The sequence below is a fragment of the Lutra lutra genome, chromosome 14 (assembly GCF_902655055.1).
Source record: "Lutra lutra chromosome 14, mLutLut1.2, whole genome shotgun sequence".
Lineage (NCBI taxonomy): Eukaryota > Metazoa > Chordata > Mammalia > Carnivora > Mustelidae > Lutra > Lutra lutra.
Window position 1 is genome coordinate 62,452,311 of NC_062291.1, and position 25,148 is coordinate 62,477,458.

Consider the following 25,148-nt stretch of genomic DNA (forward strand, 5'->3'; position numbering starts at 1 on the left):
TAATTTTTTTTTAAAGATTTTATTTATTTATTTGACAGACAGAGATCACAGGTAGGCAGAGAGGCAGGCAGAGAGAGGAAGGGAAGCAGGCTCCCTGCTGAGCAGAGAGCCCGATGCGGGGCTCGATCCCAGGACCCTGGGATCATGACCCGAGCCGAAGGCAGAGGCTTCAACCCTCTGAGCCACCCAGGCGCCCCCAGATTTATAATTTTTTAAAAGGATTTTTAAAATTTATTTATTTATTTATTTATTTGGCACAGAGAGAGAGAGACCACAAGTAGGCAGAGAGGCAGGCAGAGAGAGAGGGAGAAGCAAGCTCCCCGCCAAGCAGAGAGCTGAATGTGGGGCTGGATCCCAGGACTCGGGGACCATGACCTGAGCGGAAGGCAGAGGCTTAACCCTCTGAGCCACCCAGGAGTCTCCAGATTTATAATCTTTTGAAACTAAAATCACACTAATGGATGAATGAACCAATCCATTATTGTCAGATTTATGCTTAAATTTTTCTTACCAGCGCGTCAGCAGAACAGTGACAAGCCCTCTGTCGAACTTCCCACTGCTTTCCTGGGACCCTAGCACCTTAGAAGGCTCAACATCTCTATTTAAACGTGGGTTCCTCCTAACACTAGGGGGAGACCAAGAGCCTTGGGACACCCCCAACACCAGTAGGGGGAGGCGGGACCTATTGTCAAGTCACGCCTTCCCTACCTGTGACTGGCACAGATACTATCCAATGGATACCGGGATAGGGCGCGCCGACGCCCCGCCCCCTTGAGCGCCCCGCGGCCCCCGAGGCAGCCTCTGGCTGTCTCTGCGGCGGCGACGGCCTGGGCAGATAGTGCGCCGTGCGCAGGCGCGGAGCTTAGACCTCGCTGCAGCCCCCGTCGCCTCGGGGAGTCGCACCCACGGAGTCCGCCTGCTGGCGCGTCAGTGCTCTCCCGCTCGTCCACCCTCCCCGGTCCCCCCAGCGCCCTACGCGCCCGGATGGCGGAGCTGCGGCCTAGCGGCGCCCCCGGCCCCGCCGCGCCCCCGGCCCCTGGCCCTAGTGCGCCCCCGGCCTTCGCCTCGCTCTTCCCCCCGGGACTGCACGCCATCTACGGAGAGTGCCGTCGCCTTTACCCTGACCAGCCGAACCCGCTCCAGGTTACCGCTATCGTCAAGTACTGGTATGCTCTGGGCCGCGGGGAGACGGACAGGGGCGGGCTGGGAAGTGTTAGAACCCCGGGGGCGAAGTCATTTGCGGAGGAGGGGGAGGTGGAGGAGAATGGTTAAAGCACTGAGATGGAGGGCGTCCTGCTGCGAGGGAAGGAGTTAAGGCTGAAGTTGGGAATGGGGACAAAGGGGTTAACGGAGCCTGTGGGTAGCGAAGGGTTAACGAGGGAGGGAAGATGAAGGGTTAACTGGGATTAGGAGAATAGAGTGAATTGGGGGTGTGTGTAGGAGCGGGGGAGTGCGATAGGAGGGGGGGAACTGTAAACGTGGTGAAAGGAGGGGGCGCCTGTAGGGGGTCATTAGTGGGCGAGGGGAAGCCGGGGGCGGGGGGCGGCTGAAGTGGGTTGGGGGAGGCGAGGCGGGGCCTGGGGAGCGTATGAGAGCGCTTTGGAGGAGTGCGGCTGGCGGAGCTCAGAGGGCTCGAGACTGCACAGGGTAGGGGTGGATTTGGGGACCCCCGCTTTCCAGTAGGTTAGGAGGGGAGCAAGTTGCGAGAGTTATGCCTGTGAAGAGAGGAGAAGGGAGTCTCCTTTTGATACCTTCCCCATGAGCTCAGACGTCAGTCATATCGGTGCAGTGCTTTTGCGTTTGAAGTTTCACGGAGCAACTTTTCTTGATAGATAAACTTTCTGCTTACTCGGCACAGTTCTCTTTCTCCAAGCAGAGTTTCCTCTGGCTTTGCAGCTGCTTTGCTTTAGGACATTGGCTAGAACAGAGGCAGGGGCAGGGAGAGCCATGTTTTGGCTAAGGATTGAAGGGGACCACAGTAAATAATGAAGACCTGGGACTTTGCTACAGAGTAAAGAAGTAAGCAACATGTTAAGAGGAGCTCCCTGACCACAAGCTTCAGGATTTAGGCAACAGTCTCTCAGGGACGCCGACAGTAACCCTCAAGCGGCTCTGTTAAGGATCAGACCTGTTTACAGAAGGGCTGCCTTTGGGGTAGGAATGGTCGTTTTTTGTTTTCCATTCCTGTTTGCAGGGTGTCTCTCTCTACAGCCTCTGGGCAAAACAGGTGTTCGAGGGACTCTGACAAAGAGCCTGTCTTTCTGGATCAAATTGAGGAGTTGGCTGAATTTGTTCAGAACGGCATTCGTGTGGGCACTGTATTAGATGATCCCCTTCACTGAGCTCTGAAAGACTGTTCAGGAAGCAGCATGGGATGTGGCCAAAGGGGCAGGTAGACCCAAAGGGGGAAGTTGATAAGGTGACTGTCTTTGCTGGTTACCTCTCCATTTAGGACTGAATCTTCTCCAAGGTAACCTCTTAACTTCCTCCTGAGATGGCAGAAACTAGACTGTCTAGGGTTGAGGCTCGCTCCCTGGGTCACTGGGAGGATGTGAAGAGACTGACATCATGAAGGGCCTGGGGACCAGCCTCCTCCTATGGGAGGGCCATGTCTGATAGCCAGGAGGAGATGTGACCATCCATATAGTTCTCTTCAGCAGGCAAATTGTTCTCTAGTTGAGAGGAGTATTTGAAGAGAGCTTCTGCGTGAAAAGCAGCTCTTGATAATTTAATGACCCATTCTCATTGCACCTCGATATTTAAATATGTATTGTGAGGAGCTGTATTGGATTGTGTCATGAGAACAGAGGACCAGTTTCTGCAATGCCATTTGTTCAGGCCCCTTGTGAGTGTGCGGAGAAATCACTACACAGACTTGGGCAACAGTTTTTCTGTCACTCAACTGGCCATGAAGGATAGAGTTGTGTGTGGCGATATTAAGCACATGCAAAGGACTAAGACTGATTTGGGCATCTTTTTTTTTTTTTTCTTCCCTGCTGCAAGCTTGTTAAACAGGCAGAACTTACCTTTAGAGATGGGCCAACATGTAATGACTAATAAAGAGCACTTTGTGAAATTAGAAATGCTGTGTAGATACAGAAAAATATGAGAAGGAGCAGCTGAGCAGCTGGTTCTTTGTAAGATTTGGAAGGGTTTGCATAATTAAGATTCTGAAATCAGTTCATTGACAGAGCTCACATTTGGCTTCCCACAAGGCCTTGTTCGAAATTTGACTAAGGCTACCCAGGTCTGGCTGTGGCCCAGGGTCCCTTGAGATTCATTTTCTTGTGACAGAAGATTGGCTCTTTGGCCAGTGGACCCTGGCCAGCAGGGACATCCTGGCTAAAAGCTGAGACTTTAGTGAGCAGGGAGCAGAAATATGGAGGCAGAGCTTGCACCCTGGAGTCCCTGCACGCCTGCAACTGGCATGTGGAGTGAGGTTAGGTGTTCAAAGAAGTAGGTTCAAGGAAGAGCATCAAGGGGTGCTCTGGGTCCTTGGATAACATCTTTTTCCAATTGCAAAATATGATTATTTTCTATATACTCCTCTGTTTCCCCATCAGGTTTCTGAGTAAGTAGAACAACACTGTGCTTAGGGACAAGGCTAATTTTGCCTAACTCTTGATTATTCCTTACAGTTGTAGTTTTAAGGTAAAGCAGCACTCCTTGGTGCAGTATATCCTGAGAGAGGGCTGCAGGGGTATGGCAGATGGAGCATGGAACCATGGATACAGTTTTGCCACTTTTTGCTGGATGGACCTAGGTTGAAGGAAGGGCAAGGTTGGGAATTTGGAGCAGGAAACCAGAGTAGACATGGAACCTGTAGTCACTCCCATGTGTTATGGGGTTCTGCAGCTATCTTGTGGTTGTTCCAGGGATAGCTACCCTTTTGTTTCCTTCTTCCCCCAGCAAACTTTTCTATATTGAGCTGGTTGTGGAAGTATTCAAATGATTTGGCCAAATCAGGGTTAAGGAAAGACATGGGGATTTGTCCCTTTTCCTAATCCACTCAGTTGAGATTCTTAGCTATCTGTAGCAACTTTTTTTTTTTGTTAAAGATTTTATTTATTTATTTGACAGACAGAGATTACAAGTAGGCAGAGAAGCAGTCAGAGAGAGGAGGAAGCAGGCTCCCTGCTGAGCAGAGAGCCCAATGTGGGGCTCGATCCCAGGACCCTGGGATCATGACCTGAGCCAAAAGCAGAGGCTTTAACCCACTGAGCCACCCAGGAGCCCTCTGTAGCAACTTTTTAAGAGTTCTATAAATAACTTAGCATTTAGCACTTAGTGCTTAGCACTAGTAGAGAATAAGGATTTCTGTAAAGGCAGGTAATACCCTGGCAAAAGAGGATGAAACCAGACCTACTGGTTTTAGATAGTACTTAAATTGCATGATACTGGCACTCTTGCTGGGATCACATGTAACATGTCTTTTATTTGGTTATTAGTGTTCCTTCAGCATACAATCCCAGTTGCAAAGTGCAGTCTGTCAGTGTCCCAGGGGCAGGCAAAGTTTTTGCAGTCTGTGGGACAGTCAGATATCCGAGGCAGCTCAAATGCACAGTGTTTGTGAGCTAAATGCAGACTTCCTTCCGCTAATGGTTTCCATTTAGGCTGTTTCTCAAGTCTACCAAGTTTCCCTATCCATTCTGAAGAAAAGCAGGAGCTTTTTTCTTCTTCTTCTTCTTCTTCTTCTTCTTCTTCTTCTTCTTCTTCTTCTTCTTCTTCTTTTTTTTTTTTTTTAAGAGCTCTAATTGCTTTACTAAAGGAAACCCTTATGGAATTAAATCCTTAGAGTGAGCTAATGACTGACTCTCTTCCTCAGCTGCTTCTCGGTTGGAATTATGGGGGATGTTTAATGTGGTCCTCAGAGGCCCCAAATCATTTAATATTCCAGCTCTACCTTTGCAGCGACAGTCTCCTGGGATCATCTCCTGGATGCAGGCACTCCCAAGGTTCAGTCTGGCCTGCTGCAGTTCTCTGTGCAGGGCTGAGCTAGCCTAAGTGTGGCCTTTGTCACTTGCATGAGAAAAGACCAGTTTTGGTCTGTGGGGTATAGGCTGGGGTCTGGAGGCATTGGATTTGTTTAGAGCAAACTGTAATTAACATAGGGCACAATATAGTCTTTCAGGAATTAGCTGTCTAAGAGGCAGGAGTGGAGCTGAGCCTCTGCTTCCAGGAACAATGCCCATTGGGGATGCCCAGGATGGTCTTTCAACCGAAGCCAGTTGATTGACTAATGCACCTCTTGCCTTGAAGCTTGGCATGATTACAGGCTCCATGGAAGAGAGGTAATCCCTGTCAATCCGTTTGGGATTGGTAATTTGAAATTGGAGGAAGTAAAAGGGGTAACCACCTAGTCTGTTTATTTCTAAAAAAGGTCCTACATGTGGGTGATTGAAGGGAACCTCTTCTGCTTCTGGAATTGGGTAACTTCTAGTTGCCCATCCCTTGGTCTTATCCTGGAGGTGTGGCTTCCTTTTAGTCATCCCACGTTCCTCTAGGATGGGGTATTTAGATTGGTAAGGCATGACCTCTTAGCTTCACATTGTCTGCTTTCAGGCTCACACTGACTCCACTGTGTTTTGTCTTTTGCAGGTTGGGCGGCCCAGACCCCCTGGACTATGTTAGCATGTACAGGAACGTGGGGAGCCCTTCTGCCAATATCCCTGAACACTGGCACTACATCAGCTTCGGCCTGAGTGATCTCTATGGTGACAGCAGAGTCCACGAGTGAGTATAGGGCACTTGCCCACCCTCCACCTGTCTCTTCCTTAGCCTTGAGCCTTATTTCTGGGTTTTCCCTGAGCAGAGGTGATAATGTCATAATTCTGTGTGGTTGGCACTGCTCAGGTTGAACCTCTGGGTTTCTGCCCTCTGCTTGTATCTGCTTGTGCCAGAGTGATCCAGGTCAGCACCCGAACTCTGCTCATCTGGTGCAGGACAGTGTTGATGATGAGCAAGCGTTCCAAAACCAGCAGGTTTTTCCAAACTGCTCTGGTGTTTGATCTCGGAGGACAGGCAGCGTAGCTATGATCCAGAATTTGAATCCATGCCTCTAAGTCTACTTGTTTTTTTTCCTCCTCTAGCTTGTAGTGAAAAAATTTAAACATAAAGCATAGTTGAAATAATTTTATAGCCAACACACAAATACCTACTACCTAGATTCTGCATTTAACATTTTACTCCTCTTGCTCTATCATGAATATATCCATCTCTCTCCCTCTGTTGATCTTACTTACTTCCTTGTAACCTGCAGTTGTCTGTGCTCAGCCTATACATAGTACCTTTTTTATTCTAGTCTCTCTCCCATTTTCTGCCCTGTATACTTCCAAATCCTGCCTCCCCTATGTACTCCCATAACCACTGAATTTAAATAAATTTTAATATTAAGTTAAACATCAACTTAGTATTAAGTCAGCTAAAACCATAACAGCAACACTAATAATAATGAAAGCTGGGGCGCCTGGGTGGCTCAGTGGTTAGGCCGCTGCCTTCGGCTCAGGTCATGATCTCAGGGTCCTGGGATCGAGCCCCGCATCGGGCTCTCTGCTCTGCGGGGAGCCTGCTTCCTCCCCTCTCTCTGCCTGCCTCTCTGCCTGCTTGTGATCTCTCTCTCTCTGTCAAATAAATAAATAAAATCTTTAAAAAAAAAAAAATGAAAGCTAACATTTATTATGTTATAGCATTGATTATGAACCAAGTGGTCTCCTAGTCACTTTGCATATATAAACTAATTTTATTTTCACCACAACCATATAATACTGGTAGATACTCATATTTGTCCCATTTTGCAGATGAGGAAACTGAGCTACAAAGAGAGTCTATAACTTGTTTAAGGTCACACAGCTTGGAGGTAGTGGAGCCAGCATTCTAATGCAGGCATTCTGGCTCTAGAGTTCATGTTCTTAATGACTATATTCTACTGTCTTAAACAATGATATTATGTCCTCGAGTAAGTTACTATCTGTAATTTAAAAAAGCACACAAATATTCTGTTCCATTTATACTCTTTTGTGAGAGGGGTTCTTTTCTTCAATTTATATGTTGTCTTCCTTCCCTCTCATCAGCATGGTTAATCAAGAGCTGATTGTATTTCTGTTATCATATCCTCTCCTGATTTTAGCTTTTGTCGTATCTTTTTTGCCTCTTACACTATCTTTTTGGTATCTTGGTGATGACTACTTAGCATGTGTAGTTTGAAAGACTGAGGGGCTCTTCCTGTCCTGCCTCAGCTTAAGAAGTTGATTCTGGGATGATGATAATCATCAGGGGTTTTGTGTATATGTGTGTGTGTGTGTGTGTGTGTGTGTGTGTGTGTGTGTATTTATTTTTGTTTTTTTGCTTTGTTTTAGTTCTTAGTATCTTCCGTATGATCACATCAGATACTTTACAATCTTACCAGGTTCTTTTGTTATCTTTATTTTATAGATGAGAAAATCAAATCACTTGGGTAAATTAATTGCCTAAAGGAAAAGAACTAGGATTCAGTTGAACTGTCTTGAGTCCAAAGTCTGAGTTTTTAACCACTAGAGTGTTCTACCTCTCTGATCACTGGTCCAACCTAACTTCCTCTTCTCTCTCACTAAGCTGGGGGCCCAGGCCTCATCTCCTTACTGATCACATGTCAAGAGCAATGCCTGGGCCTGCCTTTATAGCCTTCCAGACAGATCCATTGCAATGTCAGCAGAAGGCTTTGGGAACAGTGAATTAATCTTGCCTGAATGGGGACCCTGAATTACAGTATTAATAATGGAGATAGAATAGCAAACAGATGTGGGCAGTAAAGGCACTATGCTGGACTTTAATGTATATTTTTAATAAGAACCTGCAGAGGGTGTGTAGTGCAGTTAGCCTGTACCTTTTTGTTGACAGATTTATTCCAGTCAGAAGAATACCATTTCCTATGTGGCTTAAAGATTCTTGCAGTATACCTGCTTATCAGTGATGGGTCCAAAGCCCAAAGTGACGTGAAGAACGTAATTGAGAAAGCCCCATATTTCAGAGGGGGCAACCTCTGAATTTTAAAGAGAGCCTTCCTTACTGTTTTTCCACGTTTGAAAGTGCCCCATTATATGTGTGTCATTTCTGTATGATAAGGCACTGTGATATTCATATGTCATTTGTGACAATAGTGAGACCTCAAGTTGGGCTGTACCTCACCACTGGAACCTAGTGTTTTCTGGTATTATGTTCTGACACAAGAAGGACACGGAAAGAGTGTTCTTGGATATTTACCCTGTTCTGGTATATGTTGCAGAAGTCAAAAGTACGTTTGTAATTGGCCTTGTGCTGGTGTGACTGGTCTCTTCTCAATCCTGGTAAGTTTCTTGAAGAAAAGTTTGCTTTTCCAAACATTTCATGTGGCAAGGCCTCTTTTTTTTTTTTTTTTTTAAAGATTTTATTTATTTGTCAGAGAGAGAGGGAGAGAGAGCGAGCACAGGCAGACAGAATGGCAGGCAGAGGCAGAGGGAGAAGCAGGCTCCTGCTGAGCAAGGAGCCCGATGCGGGACTCGATCCCAGGACGCTGGAATCATGACCTGAGCCGAAGGCAGCTGCTTAACCAACTGAGCCACCCAGGTGTCCCGGCAAGGCCTCTTTGAAATGGATTTAAAGATTCTTATTTAATTAGTGCTTACTTGAAGCTGAGGTCAAAAAGGTGAGTGTTCTACCATCCAGTTTATTTATTTATTTTAAAAGATTTTATTTATTTGTCAGAGAGAGAGTGCGTACAAGCAGGGGGTGTGGCAGGCAGAGGGAGAAGCAGGCTCCCTGCTGAGCAAGGAGCCTCATGTAGGACTTGATCTCCAGGACCCTGGGATCATGAACTGAGCCAAAGGCAGATGCTTAACCAACTGAACCACCCGAGCGTCCCTACCATCCAGTTTGTTTATTTTTAAAAGATTTTACTTATTTATTTGACAGAGAGAGAGAGAGAGTACAAGCAGGGGGACCAGCAGAGGGAGAGGGAGAAGCAGACTCTCCGCTGAGCAGGGAGCCTGACTCGGGGCTTGATCCCAGGACCCTGGGATCATGTCCTGAGCCACAGGCAGACAGACACTCAATGACTGAGTCACCCAGGCATCCCTGTCACAAAAGATTCTAAATCTGAGGCCAGCTTTCTCTTTGTTCAACAGATTAACAAGTATGAGAGAGGTGTTGATGCACTAACACCAAATCGAATCTGACCCTAGACATGTTTAGAACAATTGAAAACAAATTATAAAGGGAACGCTTTCTTTCTTTTTTTTTTTTTTTTACACTAAGATTCAAGGGCACTTGGGTGGCTCAGTTAACTGAGTGTCTGACTCTTGTTTTTGGCTTAGGTCATGATCTCAAGGTCATAGTTAGAGCCCTGCCTCCCCCTCCACTCTGGGCATGGAGGCTGCTTAGGATTCTCTCTGTCAGGGCACCTGGGTGGCACAGCACTTAAGTGTCTGACTCTTGGTTTTGGCTTAGGTCGTGATCTCAGGGTCATTGAGATGGAGCCTGGTGTCAGGCTTTGCGCTCAGTGGGCTCAGCTTGTATCTCTCCGCCATCACCCACTCGTGCTCCAGTGCACACACTCTCTCTCTCAAATAAATAAATAAAATAAAAATAAAAAGTATGATTCAGTACTGTTATTGTCACAGACAAATAGGAAACACTGATCTAGTTCATGTCCCTTAATTATAAATGGAGGACGGTACAGTAGCCTGCTGAAGGCAGGGCAGCAAGCTGATGAGAGTGGCAGGGTGTCCCAGCGTCCCCACTGTCCTACCCTCGCTTTCATGACTGGGGAGAAATGACTGTATGGACGTTGTCTTTAGCATAATTATATAGGCAAACTTCTTTTTTATTTTTTACTATATTCCAGGTTAGTGCTAAATTCTTTTCATAAAGGTATCCTTTTATGCTATCCCCATAGTAATTCTGTGACACAATGAATTCTTATTATTGTCTTGCTTATAGATACAGAAACGTAGGCTAACGAACTTACTGCATAGGTGGTGACCAGAGGCCAGGTCCAGTGATCCCACAGCCTGTATTCTGAACCACTGTGCTGTACTGCCTTTCCATTTTGATCAGTCACCAGCATTTATTGTATGCCTCCTCCCTTTAAGATCTGTCCTTCTCACAGCTTGTCGAGGATAGGGTCAAGCCGAAGTCTAGGGGTCCCCTAGCAGGCTTACTGTGGGAGTAGGCAGGGACCCCCCAGCCTGGAAGCCCTGAAGGAAGTGAAGAGCAGGCTGGTTGCCTGAGCCCTGGAATGGCCAGTTCCATCCAGGTTCTTTCCCTATTCACGGTCATCAAAGGAAACCGAACAAGAGGGTGCTTGTTTGGATTAAAAGGCTCTTAAGAGGCTCTTTCTGAAGTTGGAGAGATGGACCAAGTTCCAGCTCCAGCTAGCCACAGGGGAGAATGGAGTGCTTTTCTAGGAACCCTAAGGCTCCCCTCGCTGACTTCAGTGGCGGAGATTGTCCTGTTGCTCTTGCCCCGGACTTGGGACGAGTGAGACAGATGATCTTCAGCTGCCAAGCGCCTGTCGGAAGCCTCCGGCTCCAGCCGTTCCCTTTGTGGCCAGCAGCTGTGGCCTGGAATGTGGAGATCTGCAGGGCTGTGGAAGGGGTGGCTTCAGCCCTGCTCTGTGTGAGGATTTCTGGCTGCCCCTGGTACTGCCAGCAGCTCTCCCTGGACCCAGGTGCAGAGTGTGTTTGTGATCTCAGGCAGACTTCCCTGGTGGGATTCCACTGGGTAGGTCATCTTCTGGACACGTCGGCTGGTTCCAAAGACAGCCTTTGTGTGCTGCTGGCCCACAGGCTGTCAGCTCCCCAGGGAAGAGCCTGTGCCTCACGTCTGCCACCCATGGTCCATCGGGGCTCTGCCCCACAAGTGCTGGGCTTCTCGGCGGGTAGGCATGTGGAATTTGGAGTTGTTCTTGCCCCCTTGGGGCTGGAACTGCCGCTGACTGGCTTTCTGTGGCTGTCTCCACTGGGTTGGTAGAGAACCTCCTTTTCCCTTCAGGTTCCTCTGAGTTGGGCTCTGTACGGAATGAGTTATTTATTAAAACACTGGATACAGATTAACTTTTCCACATGTTGTTTTGTGTGGCCTTGGTCCCCTGCAGTTGGGAAATGCTAATTTTCCCTTCTCAAAGCTGGGTTTGCAGGAACTTTTTAATGTGTCATTTCATCCTCTGTGGTTTCCAGTGGACATCCTGCCTTTGCCTTACCATACCTGTCCTGGGAACATGGTCCCTTCTCTGGTTGGGCCTTTGCTTTCTTCCCAGAGCTCTGGTAAAGCTGACAACCAGAATCCCTGTGTGAACCACTCGCAGATGGCAGCCCGACCCTCCCCGTGGCTGGCACAGCAGGCTGAGGAAGTGCTCTGCAGGCTCACGGCTGGGCAGGCCTCCCTTAAGCTCTGGTCCCTCAGCCGTTCATCTCCGAGGTGTTGAGTTTTGAGAAGACTGTGTGAAATGGTGGTGTTCTCTGCTCAGAGGAGGATCTCTGGGCTACCTAGAAAGAGTGGGGTGGCCTTGGCCCTTGCCCAGGGAGTAATGGCCAGGAGCAGGGCTAGAGCTCTTCTTTTTTTTTTATTTTTATTTTTATTATTTTTTTTTAATTTTTAAATTTTTTTATAAACGTATTATGTATTATTAGCCCCAGGGGTACAGGTCTGTGAATTGCCAGGTTTACACACTTCACAGCACTCACCATATCTCATACCCTCCCCAATGTCCATAAACCTACCACCCTCTCCCCCCCACCCCGCCCGCCACCCTCAGTTTGTTTTGTGACATTAAGAGTTTCTTATGGTTTATCTCCCTCCCGATCCCATCTTGTTTCATTTATTCTTTTCCTACCCCCCAAACCCCCCATGTTGCATCTCCACTTCCTCATATCAGGGAGATCATATCATAACTGTCTTTCTCTGATTGACTTATTTCGCTAAGCATAATACCCTCTAGTTCCATCCCCGTCGTCTCAAATGGCAAGATTTCATTTCTTTTGATGGCTGCATAGTATTCCATTGTGTATATATACCACATCTTCTTTATCCATTCATCTGTTGATGGACATCTAGGTTCTTTCCATAGTTTGGCTATTGTGGACATTGCTGCTATAAACATTCGGGTGCACATGTGGGCTAGAGCTCTTCTTGAAGCTGAAAGTACCACTTTGGGCTGGATTTCAGGCCCCAGATCTCTTGAGTTGTGAAATGTTGAGAATTCCATTTCTTTTGTAACCACAGGAAGACCTAAGGCACTGTGGGGATCCCAGCAGATCTGTGTGGGTATGTGGCTTCATCCTTTGAAAAGCATTTCATTTGCAACGTGGATTATCTCTTTCTTCATGGGGTAAGGAATCCAGATTTTCCAATTCAAGAGAATCCCTCAGCAGTAAGGAGACAGTTGGGAAGAGATTCCTTGAGATAACCCAGTCAAACTCACTTTATTATTATTATTTTTTAAGATTTTATTTATGTATTTGACAGAGAGAAAGGGTGCACACAAGCAGGGGGAGAGGGAGAGGGAGAATCAGGCTCTGCGCTGAGCAGCAAGCCCGATGCGGGACTCGATCCCAGGACCCTGAGATCATGACCTGAGCTGAAGGCAGACTCTTAACCCACTGAGCCACCCAGGCCCCCCCCCCCCCCCCACTGCCCACTTTAAAAAGTTCAAGCAGTCTAATTATGGGGAATGACTGACAATCACTGGGCTGGTCAGCACTGGGAGATTCATTCTTTTCCCACAGAGGCAAAGACTTGGAAGCCTTTATGGGTTTGACATGATTGGATCTCTCAGTTCCAGGAATCTTCCCTGTTCAGACTGCCCCTCTGGGTTTCCATCTTCCACACCTGAAGGCTTTTTCCTTTTTGAATGCTGGTCTTCACGCATGCTGTGTGTGGGTCTCAGTTTGCTAGCATTTTCCTTGCCCAGATTTCTGACTCAGCGCTCCTTGCCCAGATTTCTGACTTGACTTTGGCCTCTGGCTCCTCAAATCATTCTTCCATCCTGCCTCTGAGGTATCCCACTGAGCCTTGTTTCCTGTTTCAGTAGTGTAGTTCTGATGTTGGGTCCTAGGGTACGTGTGCAGTGACCTTGCTTCTCTGACCTGAGCCCCACAGGAATGGTCTCCTCACTTCAGGATGTATCTTTGCAGAGATCTCTGCCCTCCCTGCCTGCGGAGCTCTCTCACACAGAGCCTGGGGCTGCAGAGCACGCCCCTCCGGCAAAGCTCTGTTGAATGCCTGGTACAGAACATTTGGGAAGATGACGTGTTCAGGTGGAGGTGGGGGACCATGAGAAGTTATATCTAACTTCTGTCCTTGAAACACCCAACATCTGCTTGGTAAAATATGGCAGAGACCCTGGGAAAGAAGAAGTCAATGGGGTTTGGGGCTGGGAGGATGTTTTTGGCTTTGCCCGAGTTCTGTGGCTTTGAGGCCGCCTCCCCTCACCCTGTGATCTACAGCACTTCGAGAAACTCAAAATAGGTAATAATTGTAAGCCCTTATAGCTTCCACTGTGTGCAAGGCACTGTTCTAAGTGCTTTAAATAAACTCATCTCATTCTCATGGCAGCTTTGTGGGGTAAGTATTGATATCTTTTTTGTGAGGAAACTGAGGCACAGAGATGTTAAGGAACTTACCCATCCAGCCGGTGAATGCCCGAGCTGGGCTGTAAATGCAGGCAGTTTGGCTCCAGAAGTGCCCACCCCTCCCTTCCTCTACCCACACAGAAGGGGGCCGGGGGCAGGGGGTGGGGGCGGGCTGGCCTGAGGCCTCTGTTACAAATCATGCACCCAAGTTCAAAAGTATCTTGGCTTAATGGAGTGTGAATAGCTAAGCAGAACGTGCTTGGTAGGAGAAATGTGGAGCTGGACATTGAAGCAACTTTGTAGAGAAGGAAGAGTCCTGCTGGGTAATGGCAGGAGGGTCGGTGACAGGATCCTGTTTCATCTCTGCAGTCAGGGCTTCTGCTGCCTTACTACAGTCATGTTTAGAAGTTGTCAGGAAATCCTGCAACTCTCAAAGGCACAGAGGTTATGCTCCTGGCTTGGGTGTCACGGTCCCATGGTGGTGCTTCTTCAGCAGTCAGGGATATGCCCAACATGCCAGCAGCCCAGAGTACACCCTGACCAGGATGTGTGGGGCTTCTGCTCATTCTCTCTGGGGGAGGGGGGTGCAGAAATGAGGGGCATTTCCAAGGACCCACACCATCTAACTGAGGTGTGTACAGTGCTAATCTGAGAGGAATATTTGTTTTGATAGAAGGTATCTTGTCCATGGCATTTTTTCTTCTGTATTCATATTAATGTTCATTGTCATATCACTTTTTTTTAGGATTTTATTTGAGAGAGAGGAGAGAGAGAGAGAGCACAAGCACAAGCAGGGGAAGTGGCATGCAGAGGGAGAGGGAAAGCAGACCCCCTACTGAGCAGGGAGCCTGACGAGGTAGGGCTGGATCCCAGGACCCAGAGATCATGACCTGAGCCCAAGGCAGACACTTAATAGACTAAGCACCCATGGCCTGTGTCATATCACTTTTTAAAAAACATTTTAATTCCTGGGGTGCCTGGATGGCTCAGTCATTAAGCATCTGCCTTTGGCTCAGGTCACGATCCCAGTGTCCTGGGATCCAGCCCCGCACTGGGCTCCCTGCACCATGGGGAGCCTGCTTTTCCCTCTCTCACTCCCTCTGCTTGTGTTTCCTCTCTAGCTGTGTCTGTCTGTCAAATAAATAAATAAGATCTTAAAAATAAAAAAAAAAAGAAAATTGTAACACATAGTACAGAGTTCCCATATATACTTTACTTTGTTATAGTTTCCCATGTAACTAACATCTTGCATTAGTGTGCTGTATTTGTTACAATTGATGAACCAATGCTGTTACATTATTACTAATCGATGTCTACAGTTTTCTCTTTGTGCTATATAGTTTTATATGAGTTTTGACAAATACATGTCCTAAAATACCATTATGATATCATGCAGAATACTTTCACTGCCCTAACAATGTGCTGTTCTTTGCGTATTGATCCCTCCCTCCCTCCCCGCCAAGCCCCGTGCATCTACTGATTGTCTTACTGTATTTCCTTTTCCAAAATGTCATGCAGTTGGAATCATACAATACCTAGCCTTTTCAGACTGACTTCTTTCACTGAGCACTATGCATTTAAGGTTCCTCCATGTCTTTTTGTGGTTTGCTCAGTTCCTTTTATCACTGAGTAATACTCCATTGTGAGTATATACTACTGTTTATTCATTTATAATTGAAGGACATCTTATTTCCAGTGTTCGGCAGTTTGGGATAAAGCTTCCATAGACATTCATAGGCAGGTTTTTGTGTGGACATAAGTTTCAACTCATTTGGATAAAGTTGCTGGATCATATGGTAAGAGTATGTTTAATTTTGTAAGAAATAGCCAAACCGTTTTCCAAAGTGGCTGTACCATTTTGCATTCCCAGCAGTGAATAGGAGTTCCTCTTATTCTATGTCCTCACCAGCATTTGGTATTGTCAGTTTTTGGATTTTAGCCATTCTAATAGGGGTGGCGTGGTATCTCATTGTTTTATTAATTTGCAGTCCCCTGATGCTATATGATGTTGAGCATCTTTTCATATGCTTATCTCCACCTCTATCTCTTCTTTGGTGACACATCTTGGTTTTTGTTCCTAACCTCATCCCACTTCCCACTTCACCTCCAACCACACATACCCTTTTTCTCATTATGGGTTCAGACATAATTATGGGGCTGATTATATTTTTGGCATGTTTGCCTTTTGGTCACTTCTCAGGCAATTAAGTGACTCAGTTCCCCTGACTCTTATTGGGTCCACATCTGAATTCCTTTGTTGGTTTTAACTGGGGCTGTCTCATGAGTTCTATATGTTTTCCCCAGTGATGTTGTTGTCTATAAAGTCTGTAGCTGGTACTGGGACCTGTAGTCTTAATCCCAAGGTTCAGGATTGATTGTGCTTTCCCGTACAGACAATAGAAAGACTTGTGTGCAAACTTGTCCTCTTCAGACCCTGGTGAGTTTTACATTGCTTTAAATGAAAAATGAGTACACCAGGTTCCTTGAGATCCCAGCTGGACCTCAAACTCTCTGTCTTAATTGAACCTGCATTGAGAAGACTTTCCAAAATCCAAAACTTTCCTGGCCTCTCCTTTTCTTGTTCCATCCATCAGTGTTGTTACTTTTTAGTTATAAATTTGCTTTTCTGGGGAGTCTGGGTGGCTCAGTGGGTTAAAGCCTCTGCCTTTAGCTCAGGTCATGATCCCAGGGTCCTGGGATCGAGCCCCGCATCGGGCTCTCTGCTCGGCAGGGAGCCTGCTTCCTCCTCTCTCTGAGTGCCTCTCTGCCTACTTGTGATCTCTGTCTGTCAAATAAATAAATAAAATCTTAAAAAAAAAAAGATTTTATTTATTTATTTGACAGACAGAGATCACAAGTAGGCAGAAAGAGGAGGAAGCAGTCTCCCTGTGGAGCAGAGAGCCCGATGCGGGACTCAATCCCAGGACCCTGAGATCATGACCTGAGCTGAAGGCAGAGGCTTAACCCACTGAGCCACCCAGGTGCCCTAAATAAAATCTTAAAAAAAAAAAAAAATTTGCTTTTCTTACTTATAAATACAGTTGAACCACTTTACGCAAATGTTGAAAATTAGAGAAGGGAGTAAAAAAATTATTCCTAATCCTATCACCTTTTGTTTGTGATCTTATATCTGTCTTCACGCAGAAAGCTTTGGAATTAACATCTCCAAAGCTTTCTGCCTGGCTAGTGCTTCTTTCCTAAATTCAGTTGGCCCAGGGCTGGTAGGGTTTCCAAATTATGAAAACAGCATATTTACTGGGGAAGATGGTTCCTACCCATTGCCAGGTTGCATTAATTACATCTTTTCTTTTCTTTTAAGATTTTATTAATTTATTAGACAGCACAAGCAGGGGGAGCAGCAGGCAGAGGGAAAGGGAGAGGGAGAAGCAGGCTCCCTGCTGAGTAGAGAGCCTGACATGGGGCTCGATCCCAGGACCTTGGGACCATGTCTTGAGCCAAAGGCAGTTGTTTAACCAACTGAGCCACTCAGGTGTCCCTACACATTTTTTTCCTTGTAATTTTCTAAAAAGATTTATTTATTCATTTTAGAGAGAAAGAGAATGTGAGTTGGTGGGGCAGAGGGAGAGAGAGAATCCTCAAGCAGACTCACTGCTGAGTGCAGAGCCTGATGCAGGGCTCTATCCCAGGACCCTGAGATCATGACCTGAGCCAAAATCAAGTCAGCCACCTAACCAACTGAGACACCTGCATGCCCCAACTACATCTTTTTATTTATTTATTTATTTATTTATCCTTTGCTGCTTGACTTCTCATAAGAATGAAGGGCAGTTTAGGTAGTAAATGTGCTGTGCAGGGCGCTGGCCACCCACCTCTCAGTTAATAACTCAGGGTCTTAAGTACAAATCACTACGCATGGTGGTAGTCCTGAGGGGGTGTTGTTCCTGCTGTTGTTTTCCTGTGTATATAAGTATGTGTGTGTGTGTGTGTTTATAAAAATATTTATTCATTTGGGTGGGGAGGGGCAGAGGTAGAAGGAGAGAAAGTCTCTAAGCAGCCTCCACGCTGAATGCGGAGGCTGATGCGGGACTGGATCTCATGACCCTGAGTTTATGACCTGAGCCAAAACTAAGAGTTGGACACTTACCCAACTGTGCTGCCCATGCACCTCTGTTTTCCTGTTAGAAAGGTGATCAGTGGTTAGATTTGGTGGTCATTGTCACCTGGGAATAAACTCCGCGAGCCTCCTTATTTCTCCCTTTCTTGGCTGTGTGGTTACAGAAGACTGAGACTTGCCTTAAAGAGTGCCCTAGGCTTCTTGTACCCAGTGTACACAGAAGTTTCACAAGTATAAGCATGGGTGCCAAGGGATAGATGAGATCCTTTTCAGGTGATTTCCTGAAGTACATAGGCTACCATTTGGGGCTTTTGAGGCTTTCTGCCATATATAGGAATCAAATAATTTAATAATAGCACTGGGTCTCCTGGGTGATGGGTGGGTACACTTGGTTCCCATCCAGCATTAATCACGGGCCTGTTTGGAGGCCAGCCATTCATTTACTACAGAGATAGTCATTGCTGGGGCGGTTCTGGGCATGAGGGGTATATTAATGAGCAGCATACTCTTGGTGTGCTCTTCATGGAGCCTCCAGTCTTTTTGGCTGAAGAGTCCTTGAACTGGAAAACATTAAGGGGCAGACGGGCCAGATACAGCCTTGGAATCTTAAGTGATCACAGGTAACCTCCTTGTCTTTTTTTCTACAGTCCATGCCTTGAGGCCTGGTGGATGGTTTTCTTCAAGTAGGAGTCCTGATGCTCAGAAACATGGCCAGGCCTATGCTTGGGGCTAGATGAGTTGCCCATTTGTTAGGGAAAATATGGGTTCATAGTAGCTTCTCAGAGGGACGTGTTCCACTGGACTCCAGGACCTTTATGAGTGTGTTAGTAAAAGATAGTGGCTTTCAAAGATCCCTTTCCTTCCGGCTCCCTTCCATGTTATTCAGGCTTCTTGAGTTCTAGTCATAGAACCGGCTTTGCCACAAGAAGACCAATCAAGGAAATGCTTTTGTGTTTCCAGTGCTGACTTCCATGTGATGCCTACGGGCACTTGAAGCCCTGCCTCTGTCCACCAGTCTCCCTTACTCTGACCTCATGCCTTTCAACACGAGGGCAGGAGCTCAGGAGCCAGGCCTGAGGGGAGGGGTAACTACTAGAGAATGGGGCCTGGCCCAGGCTCTCCATCCCATCCCAGGGGGTCAAGCTGGCTGGCTGCACTTTCTGCTGGTGATGGATTTTGACTCCTGAAGGCTTCTGAATAGCTTGGTTGGTTAGAGGAGAAAGGGTAGTGGCTATCTCCTCTTAGTGGTGACAGACGACAACACTGAGGCTTGCCCTAACCCCTTCTCCTTCCTGCTCTAGCTTTTCCAATATATCGGGTTGCAGACATGCTGGATTCCTGCCCTTCTGGAGCCAGTCTCGCAATTTTTCATTCCCATGGCCAGGGTTTTGTGCAGAGGAAAGGCCCAGGGTGAAGGCAGTGGCAGCACAGGGAGCCTTTGGGATTGGAGCTTTCTTTACAGGAACACTGCTGACATGGATCCCTTAGTTCTGTGCTAGCTCTGTGGCCAGGGGCAGTCAACCACAGCATCTCACGCTTGTGTCCCCTCTGCTCAGCACCATCCAGGGGCTTCCCACTGATAGCCCTTACTTTGGGCTTTCTTTGGCAGGTGAGAAAGCATTCTCACACCAGTAGTGAAGAATTCTCTCTGTCCAGCACCAAGTCCGAGCATTTAGCTCTTTCAAGGGGAGTCCTTCCGTCTGGACCCTTACTCGCTTAAGAGGGGAGATAATCCAAGTGCACTGCATTTTCATAGGACTCAGAGCCTTCCTTTTGGGAGGTGGTGTGCAATTTTGGTAAAAATGTCTGAACTTCGCTTTATCAGGGTGGTGGAGTACCTCTAGCACCTGGCACAGTGCTTGGTACATGATAACCCCTTAATTGATTTCCATAACTATTTAGTGCCCATTATCTAAATATCTGGTGCTCTGCTATGTGCTGGGAGTACCATGGGAGCAAGAAGGCAAAGTTTTTGCTCTCATGGATCTTAACATTTTTACAGGAGAAACATGTAAAAGTATTTATAGTTTTAGATAGTGCGGGTGCTGTGTTGAAAATAAAGCAGGGGTGGTGTGCTGGGGGAATACCTGGGTCAGAGTAGGAGTTGAGGGGGATGGAGAGAGTACATTTAGGAGGAACCAATGACGGTTTCCTTGAAGAGGTAACATTTGAATTCAGTGACAAAATGGCAGCCAGGGCTGTCACATTATACAGCTCCAGGGACACCATCCATGTTATTCTGTGCAGTTTGTGTTCACTGGAGTTGTATGTACAGTGCTCTGGCCACTCAATCATGTGAGAATTGTAGGCAGTGAAAACAGCTAGAGCAAAGGCCCTGAGGCAGGAGGGACCTTGAGGTATTCAAGGAACAGAAAGAAGGCCAGTGTGTGTGGCACTTAGAAGAGAGGAGGACAGTGGAACAAGATGAGGCAGGAGAGTTTGAAGACAATATAAAGAATGTGACATTCAACAGATTATCTGTTGACTCATGAGGGAAGCCAAAGGATGATGTGATGGGGGGAGGCAAGAGTGTGGTTTTAGGAAACTTTTCCAGTAGTGTGGGACCTTAGCACCAGTATGAAGGCATGGGAACCAAGCTGAGTGATGTGTTTTGTTTCCCTAAAAAGGAAACAGCAGCAAAAGTGGCTCAAAGGAAATGCCATTAAGATATTTGAGTCTGACTTTGATAGTGACGGAGAGGAAGGCTCATTGCTTTTTTAATGCTGTCTTATCTTGCTTGTTGTTGAATGTCTCAGCCTTATTATCTCTTTGGATGGCAGTGGGAATATGATTACCGTTTAGCATTTGCTCATCTGTGACATGGTGTACCCATGTACAGAACACACAAAAAGTACAATCCTTGCCCTTGGGGAACTGAGATGGTAGAAAGATTTGTTTCTTCCCATTATCCTCTTTAGATATCTTGATCTTCTGGGACAGCTGGATTCCCAGTGTCCAGGAGGATAGTGGGTGGACAAAAGGCCCTTGGGCAGAATGCTCTGGCCCTTGGGTCTGTAAGAAGCCCCAAGCTGTACACCTACATGCAGAGGGCACCTTGCTTCCCAAATCAGAATGTGATCTTGCTACTGTGGGCCTGCCTGTCTTTTCTTCTCCTTCTCCTTCTCTTCCTCCTTCTTCTTTTTAAAAGATTTTATTTATTTATTCATGAGAGATAGATAGGGAGTGACAGAGGGAGAAGCAGGCTCCCCATGGAGCAGGGAGCCTGATGCAGGACTCAATCCCAGGACCCCAGGATCACAACCCGAGCCAAAGGCAGATGCTTAACTGACTAAGCCACCTAAGCACGCACTTATTATTATTTTTAAAGTTTATTTATTTAAGCAATCTTTATACCTAATGTGGGGCTCAAACTCAGGACCTGGAAATTAAGAGCCACTTGCTCTACTGACTGAGCCAAACAGGTACCCCTCTCTTTTCTTTTCTTTTTTTTTTTTTTTTAAAGATTTTATTTATTTATTTGACAGAGAGAGAGATCACAAGTAGGCAGAGAGGCAGGCAGAGAGAGAGGGGGAAGCAGGCTCCCTGCTGAGCAGAGAGCCCGATGTGAAGCTCAATTCCAGGACCCTGAGATCATGACCTGAGCTGAAGGCAAAGGCTTAACCCCCTGAGCCACCCAGGCGCCCCTCTCTTTTCTTATTTTTAAAGAGATTTTTTATAGATGTTGTTTAAGCCAAAGCCAAGAGTGGGAGCTGTTGTAATGATGCCAAGAAACCCAAGCACCAGGGTCTTCTTTGGTCTGGAATTTTTATACAGTGACAGGCTGCCTCGGAATCAGCCTGGGGGACTGACCTTTTGGTTCTTTGCTGGTGGTTGGGAGTAGAGGGCAGAAGGTATGCTAGGTCTGTGAACTGTGAGCTTTCACCAAACTGTGGAAAAAGGGTCTGCTGCTCTTGGCTTGGTGTTTTTCCTTTTTAAAATAATTACCGTATTTTATTCAAAAAATTTTTCCAGTTTTTTTTTTTTAAGATTTTACTTATTTATTAGAGAGAAAGAGAGAGAAAGAGAGAACACAAGTGAGGTGTAGGGCAGAGGGAGAAGCAGACTCCCTACTGAGCAGGGAGCCCAACGTGGGGCTTGATCCCAGAACTCCAGGATCATGACCTGAGCTGAAGGCAGACACTTAACTGACTCTGCCACCCAGGTGCCCTTTTTCCCCAGTTTTATGGAGATACAGTTGACATACAAGAGCTGTATAAGTTTAACATGTACAGTATAATAACCATATATTTTATGAAATGATTTTCATAGTAAATTTAGGTAACATCCATCATCTCATATGGATATAAAAAGTAGAAAAAAATGTGTATTTGTGTGTGTGTGTGTGTGTGTGAGATGAGATCATTTAGGATTTACTCCTTTAGCAACTTTAAATCTGCTGGCTCAGTTTGTAGAACATGCAACTCTTGATTGTAGGGTTTTGAGTTCAAGCTCCACACTGGGTGTGGGACCTACTTATAAATACTTTTTTTTTTTAAAGATTTTATTTATTTATTTGACAAAGAGAGATCACAAGCAGGCAGAGAGGCAGGCAGAGAGAGAGGAGGAAGCAGGCTCCCCGCTGAGCAGAGAGCCCGACGCGGGGCTCGATCCCAGGACACTGAGATCATGACCCGAGCCGAAGGCAGCGGCTTAACCCACTGAGCCACCCAGGCACCCCCTTTTTTTTTTTTTTTAAGATTTTATTTTTTTATCTATTTGACAGAGAGAGGGAGATCACAAGTAGGCAGAGAAGCAGGCAGAGAGAGGGGAGGAAGCAGGCTCCCTGCTGAGCAGAGAGCCCGATGTGAGACTCGATCTCAGGACCCTGAGATCATGACCTGAGCTGAAGGCAGAGGCTTAACCCACTGAGCCACTCAGGTGCCCCTAAACACTTTTTTTAACTGTCCCACATAGTGGCATTAACTAGAGTCACTGTGTTGTACTTTACATCCCCCTGGACTGAGCTTATAACTGGACACTTGTACCTTTAAACCGCCTGGTCTTTTTCTTAGACTTAGGCTGGGGAAGCTCTTTGCTCACTGAAAACCTGGGGTAGAGTTAAATGCCCTAAATGTTGGGAGCCAGGTGAGTTCAGCTGGATTCTTAGCTGAATCAGTCCTGGGAGCTACTGTTTTGCACCTTGAGGAAGGCTTTGGGAATGTGATCGTTGGCTCCCAGCAAGAGATCTCAGGAAACATCTACTTGAGTGTGGCAGATGCATTCCGTGAATCTTGTTGTATGCTGTAGAGTGGAAAGAGCATCTAGTACTCAGAGTTAAAATCCAGAGGGGGCTGCCCTGCGCTGTGGCCTCATTAGACTCCCAGCTCAGTGTGCGGATGTAGTCCCAGTGGGTGTCATTTTCCCTTCCTTCCTTCCTCCCTCTTCCTTCCCCCTCTTCCACCCTCCCTTTCTTTTCTTATGATTATACAAAATTAATATCATGTAGCTGAATGTTTTTTAAAAATCCTAGCTATGACAAAATGTTACCATATATACATATTTCAAAAGAATTTTACAAAGTTTCTCTACTTAGTATAGTATTTGTGTGGTCACCAAATACCATTTCAGAACAGCTAATGAAGTATCTGTAAATGTGAATTGTTTAAAAATAAAAACATCACCTTTGCAAATGTTTATTTATTTATTTTTGAGGATTTTTATTTATCCATTTGAGAGAGTACAAGTGGGGAGCAGGGGTGGAGGGAGAAGCAAACTCCCTACTGATCAGGGAGCCCAATGTGGGGCTCGATCCCAGGATCCTGGGATCATGACCTGAGGTGAAGGCAGACGCTTAACCGACTGAGTCATCCAGGTACCCCTCTGCAAATGTTTAGATCCAGGATTGGGATTTGGGCAAAGTGGGAAGACATGGGCAGCTCTTGAAGGATGGGCTGATTAAACTTCAGAGTCCAGAGATTGGGAACCTAGAATCATTTGCTGATGTTTTTTTAAAAGATTTATTTATTTATTAGAGAGGGAGAGAGAAAGCACACATGCATGCAAGTGGAGGGAGGGGCAGAGGGAGAGAATCTTTTTTTTTTTTTTTAATTTACATAGAATGTATTATTAGCCCCAGGGGTAGTACAGGTCTGTGAATCGCCAGGTTTACACACTTCACAGCACTCACCATAGCACATACCTTCCCCAATGTCCATAATCCAACCACCCTTTCCCTACCCCCTCCCCTGGCAACCCTCAGTTTGTTTTGTGACATTAAGAGTCTCTTATGGTTTGTCTCCCTCCTGATCCCATCTTGTTTCATTTATTCCTTTCCTACTCCCTAAACCCCCCACGTTGCCTCTCAACTTCCTCATATCAGGGAGATCATATCATAACTGTCTTTCTCTGACTGACTTATTTCGCTAAGCATAATACCCTCTAGTTCCATCCACGTCATCGCAAATGGCAAGATTGCTTTTGATGGCTGCATAATATTCCATTGTATATATATATATATACCACATCTTCTTTATTCATTCATCTGTTGATGGACATCTAGGTTCTTTCCATAGTTTGGCTATTGTGGACATTGCTGCTATAAACATTCTGGTGCATGTGCCCCTTCAGATCACTACATTTGTATCTTTAGGGTAAATACCCAGTAGTGTGATTACTGGGTCATAGGGTAGCTAGGCTGTACTGTATTCCTATTAGAGACATAAATAGAGGTTGTAGGTGCCCTTGGAGGGAAGCCACCAAGGGAAAAGGTCCTCAAGTCTGTTCCCCAGGCACAGGACCTATAAGCTCCATTCTTCTGGGAGAGAATGTCCAACCCAGTAAGGCCAGGAACTAAGCTTAATTTCCAAGAAGGGTGATTAGAGGGAACAACCCACCAAGAAGTAGGGAAAGAGGAAAGGGGAAGACGAGACAACAGGAGCCTTTATAGGGAATGAAGTGACATCACTTCTGGTTCTGGAATTGGACTGGCCTGGCCTCCTGTGCCATATATTTCCTGAGGCAAATAGTGTACCCTTCCTTTTCTTTTGACAACAACATTGAGCTTGAGACTGAGCCACAATCCCTAGACCTGACTGTAGAGGTACCGTCCCCACAAGGTGGAGCCTTAACAGCCGCCTTAATTGACTCAGCATTCCTTGCTTCAGATGCCCAATGGTAGTATCCAAGCCACCACTGGGGGGAAAGGGTGCTGACCACAGGCCTCTCCTAAAATTACCAGAGTGTCCAATATGTACCTTCAGCCTACAGATTCTTTGAGATGTCTGGTAGGTACAGTTGTGAATAAGACACAGGCCTGTCCTTGTGGGGTTTACAGTCTAGACCAGAGATTATGAACAGTAGAGAATTTGGAAAATATAAAGAAGTTTGAAAAAGAAAAATTGTACTGTGTTAGCCACTATAATAATTTCATTGCATTTTCTTCCTGTCTTTTCCTCACATACATTTTTTCAAGTATTTCTACATTGTGTGTATGCACAAATTTTTTTTAAAGATTTTATTTATTTATTTTAGAGAGAAAGAAAGGAGCACAA

General features: G+C 46.2%; 1 protein-coding gene across 3 annotated transcripts in view; it reads left to right on the top strand.

The window, feature by feature from the left end:
* Positions 1–777: 777 nt before the first annotated feature.
* SUFU (SUFU negative regulator of hedgehog signaling) overlaps positions 778–25,148 on the top strand; it is a 115,904-nt gene continuing 91,533 nt past the window's right edge. For all 3 annotated transcript variants that reach the window (XR_007122629.1, XM_047701804.1, XM_047701805.1), the window contains exons 1-2: positions 778–1,166; positions 5,599–5,733. Coding sequence is in view for 2 of the 3 variants with exons in the window: in XM_047701804.1 (XP_047557760.1) it covers positions 985–1,166; positions 5,599–5,733 (317 nt within the window). In the remaining variant the exon portion in view is untranslated. The remainder of the gene's footprint in view (positions 1,167–5,598; positions 5,734–25,148) is intronic.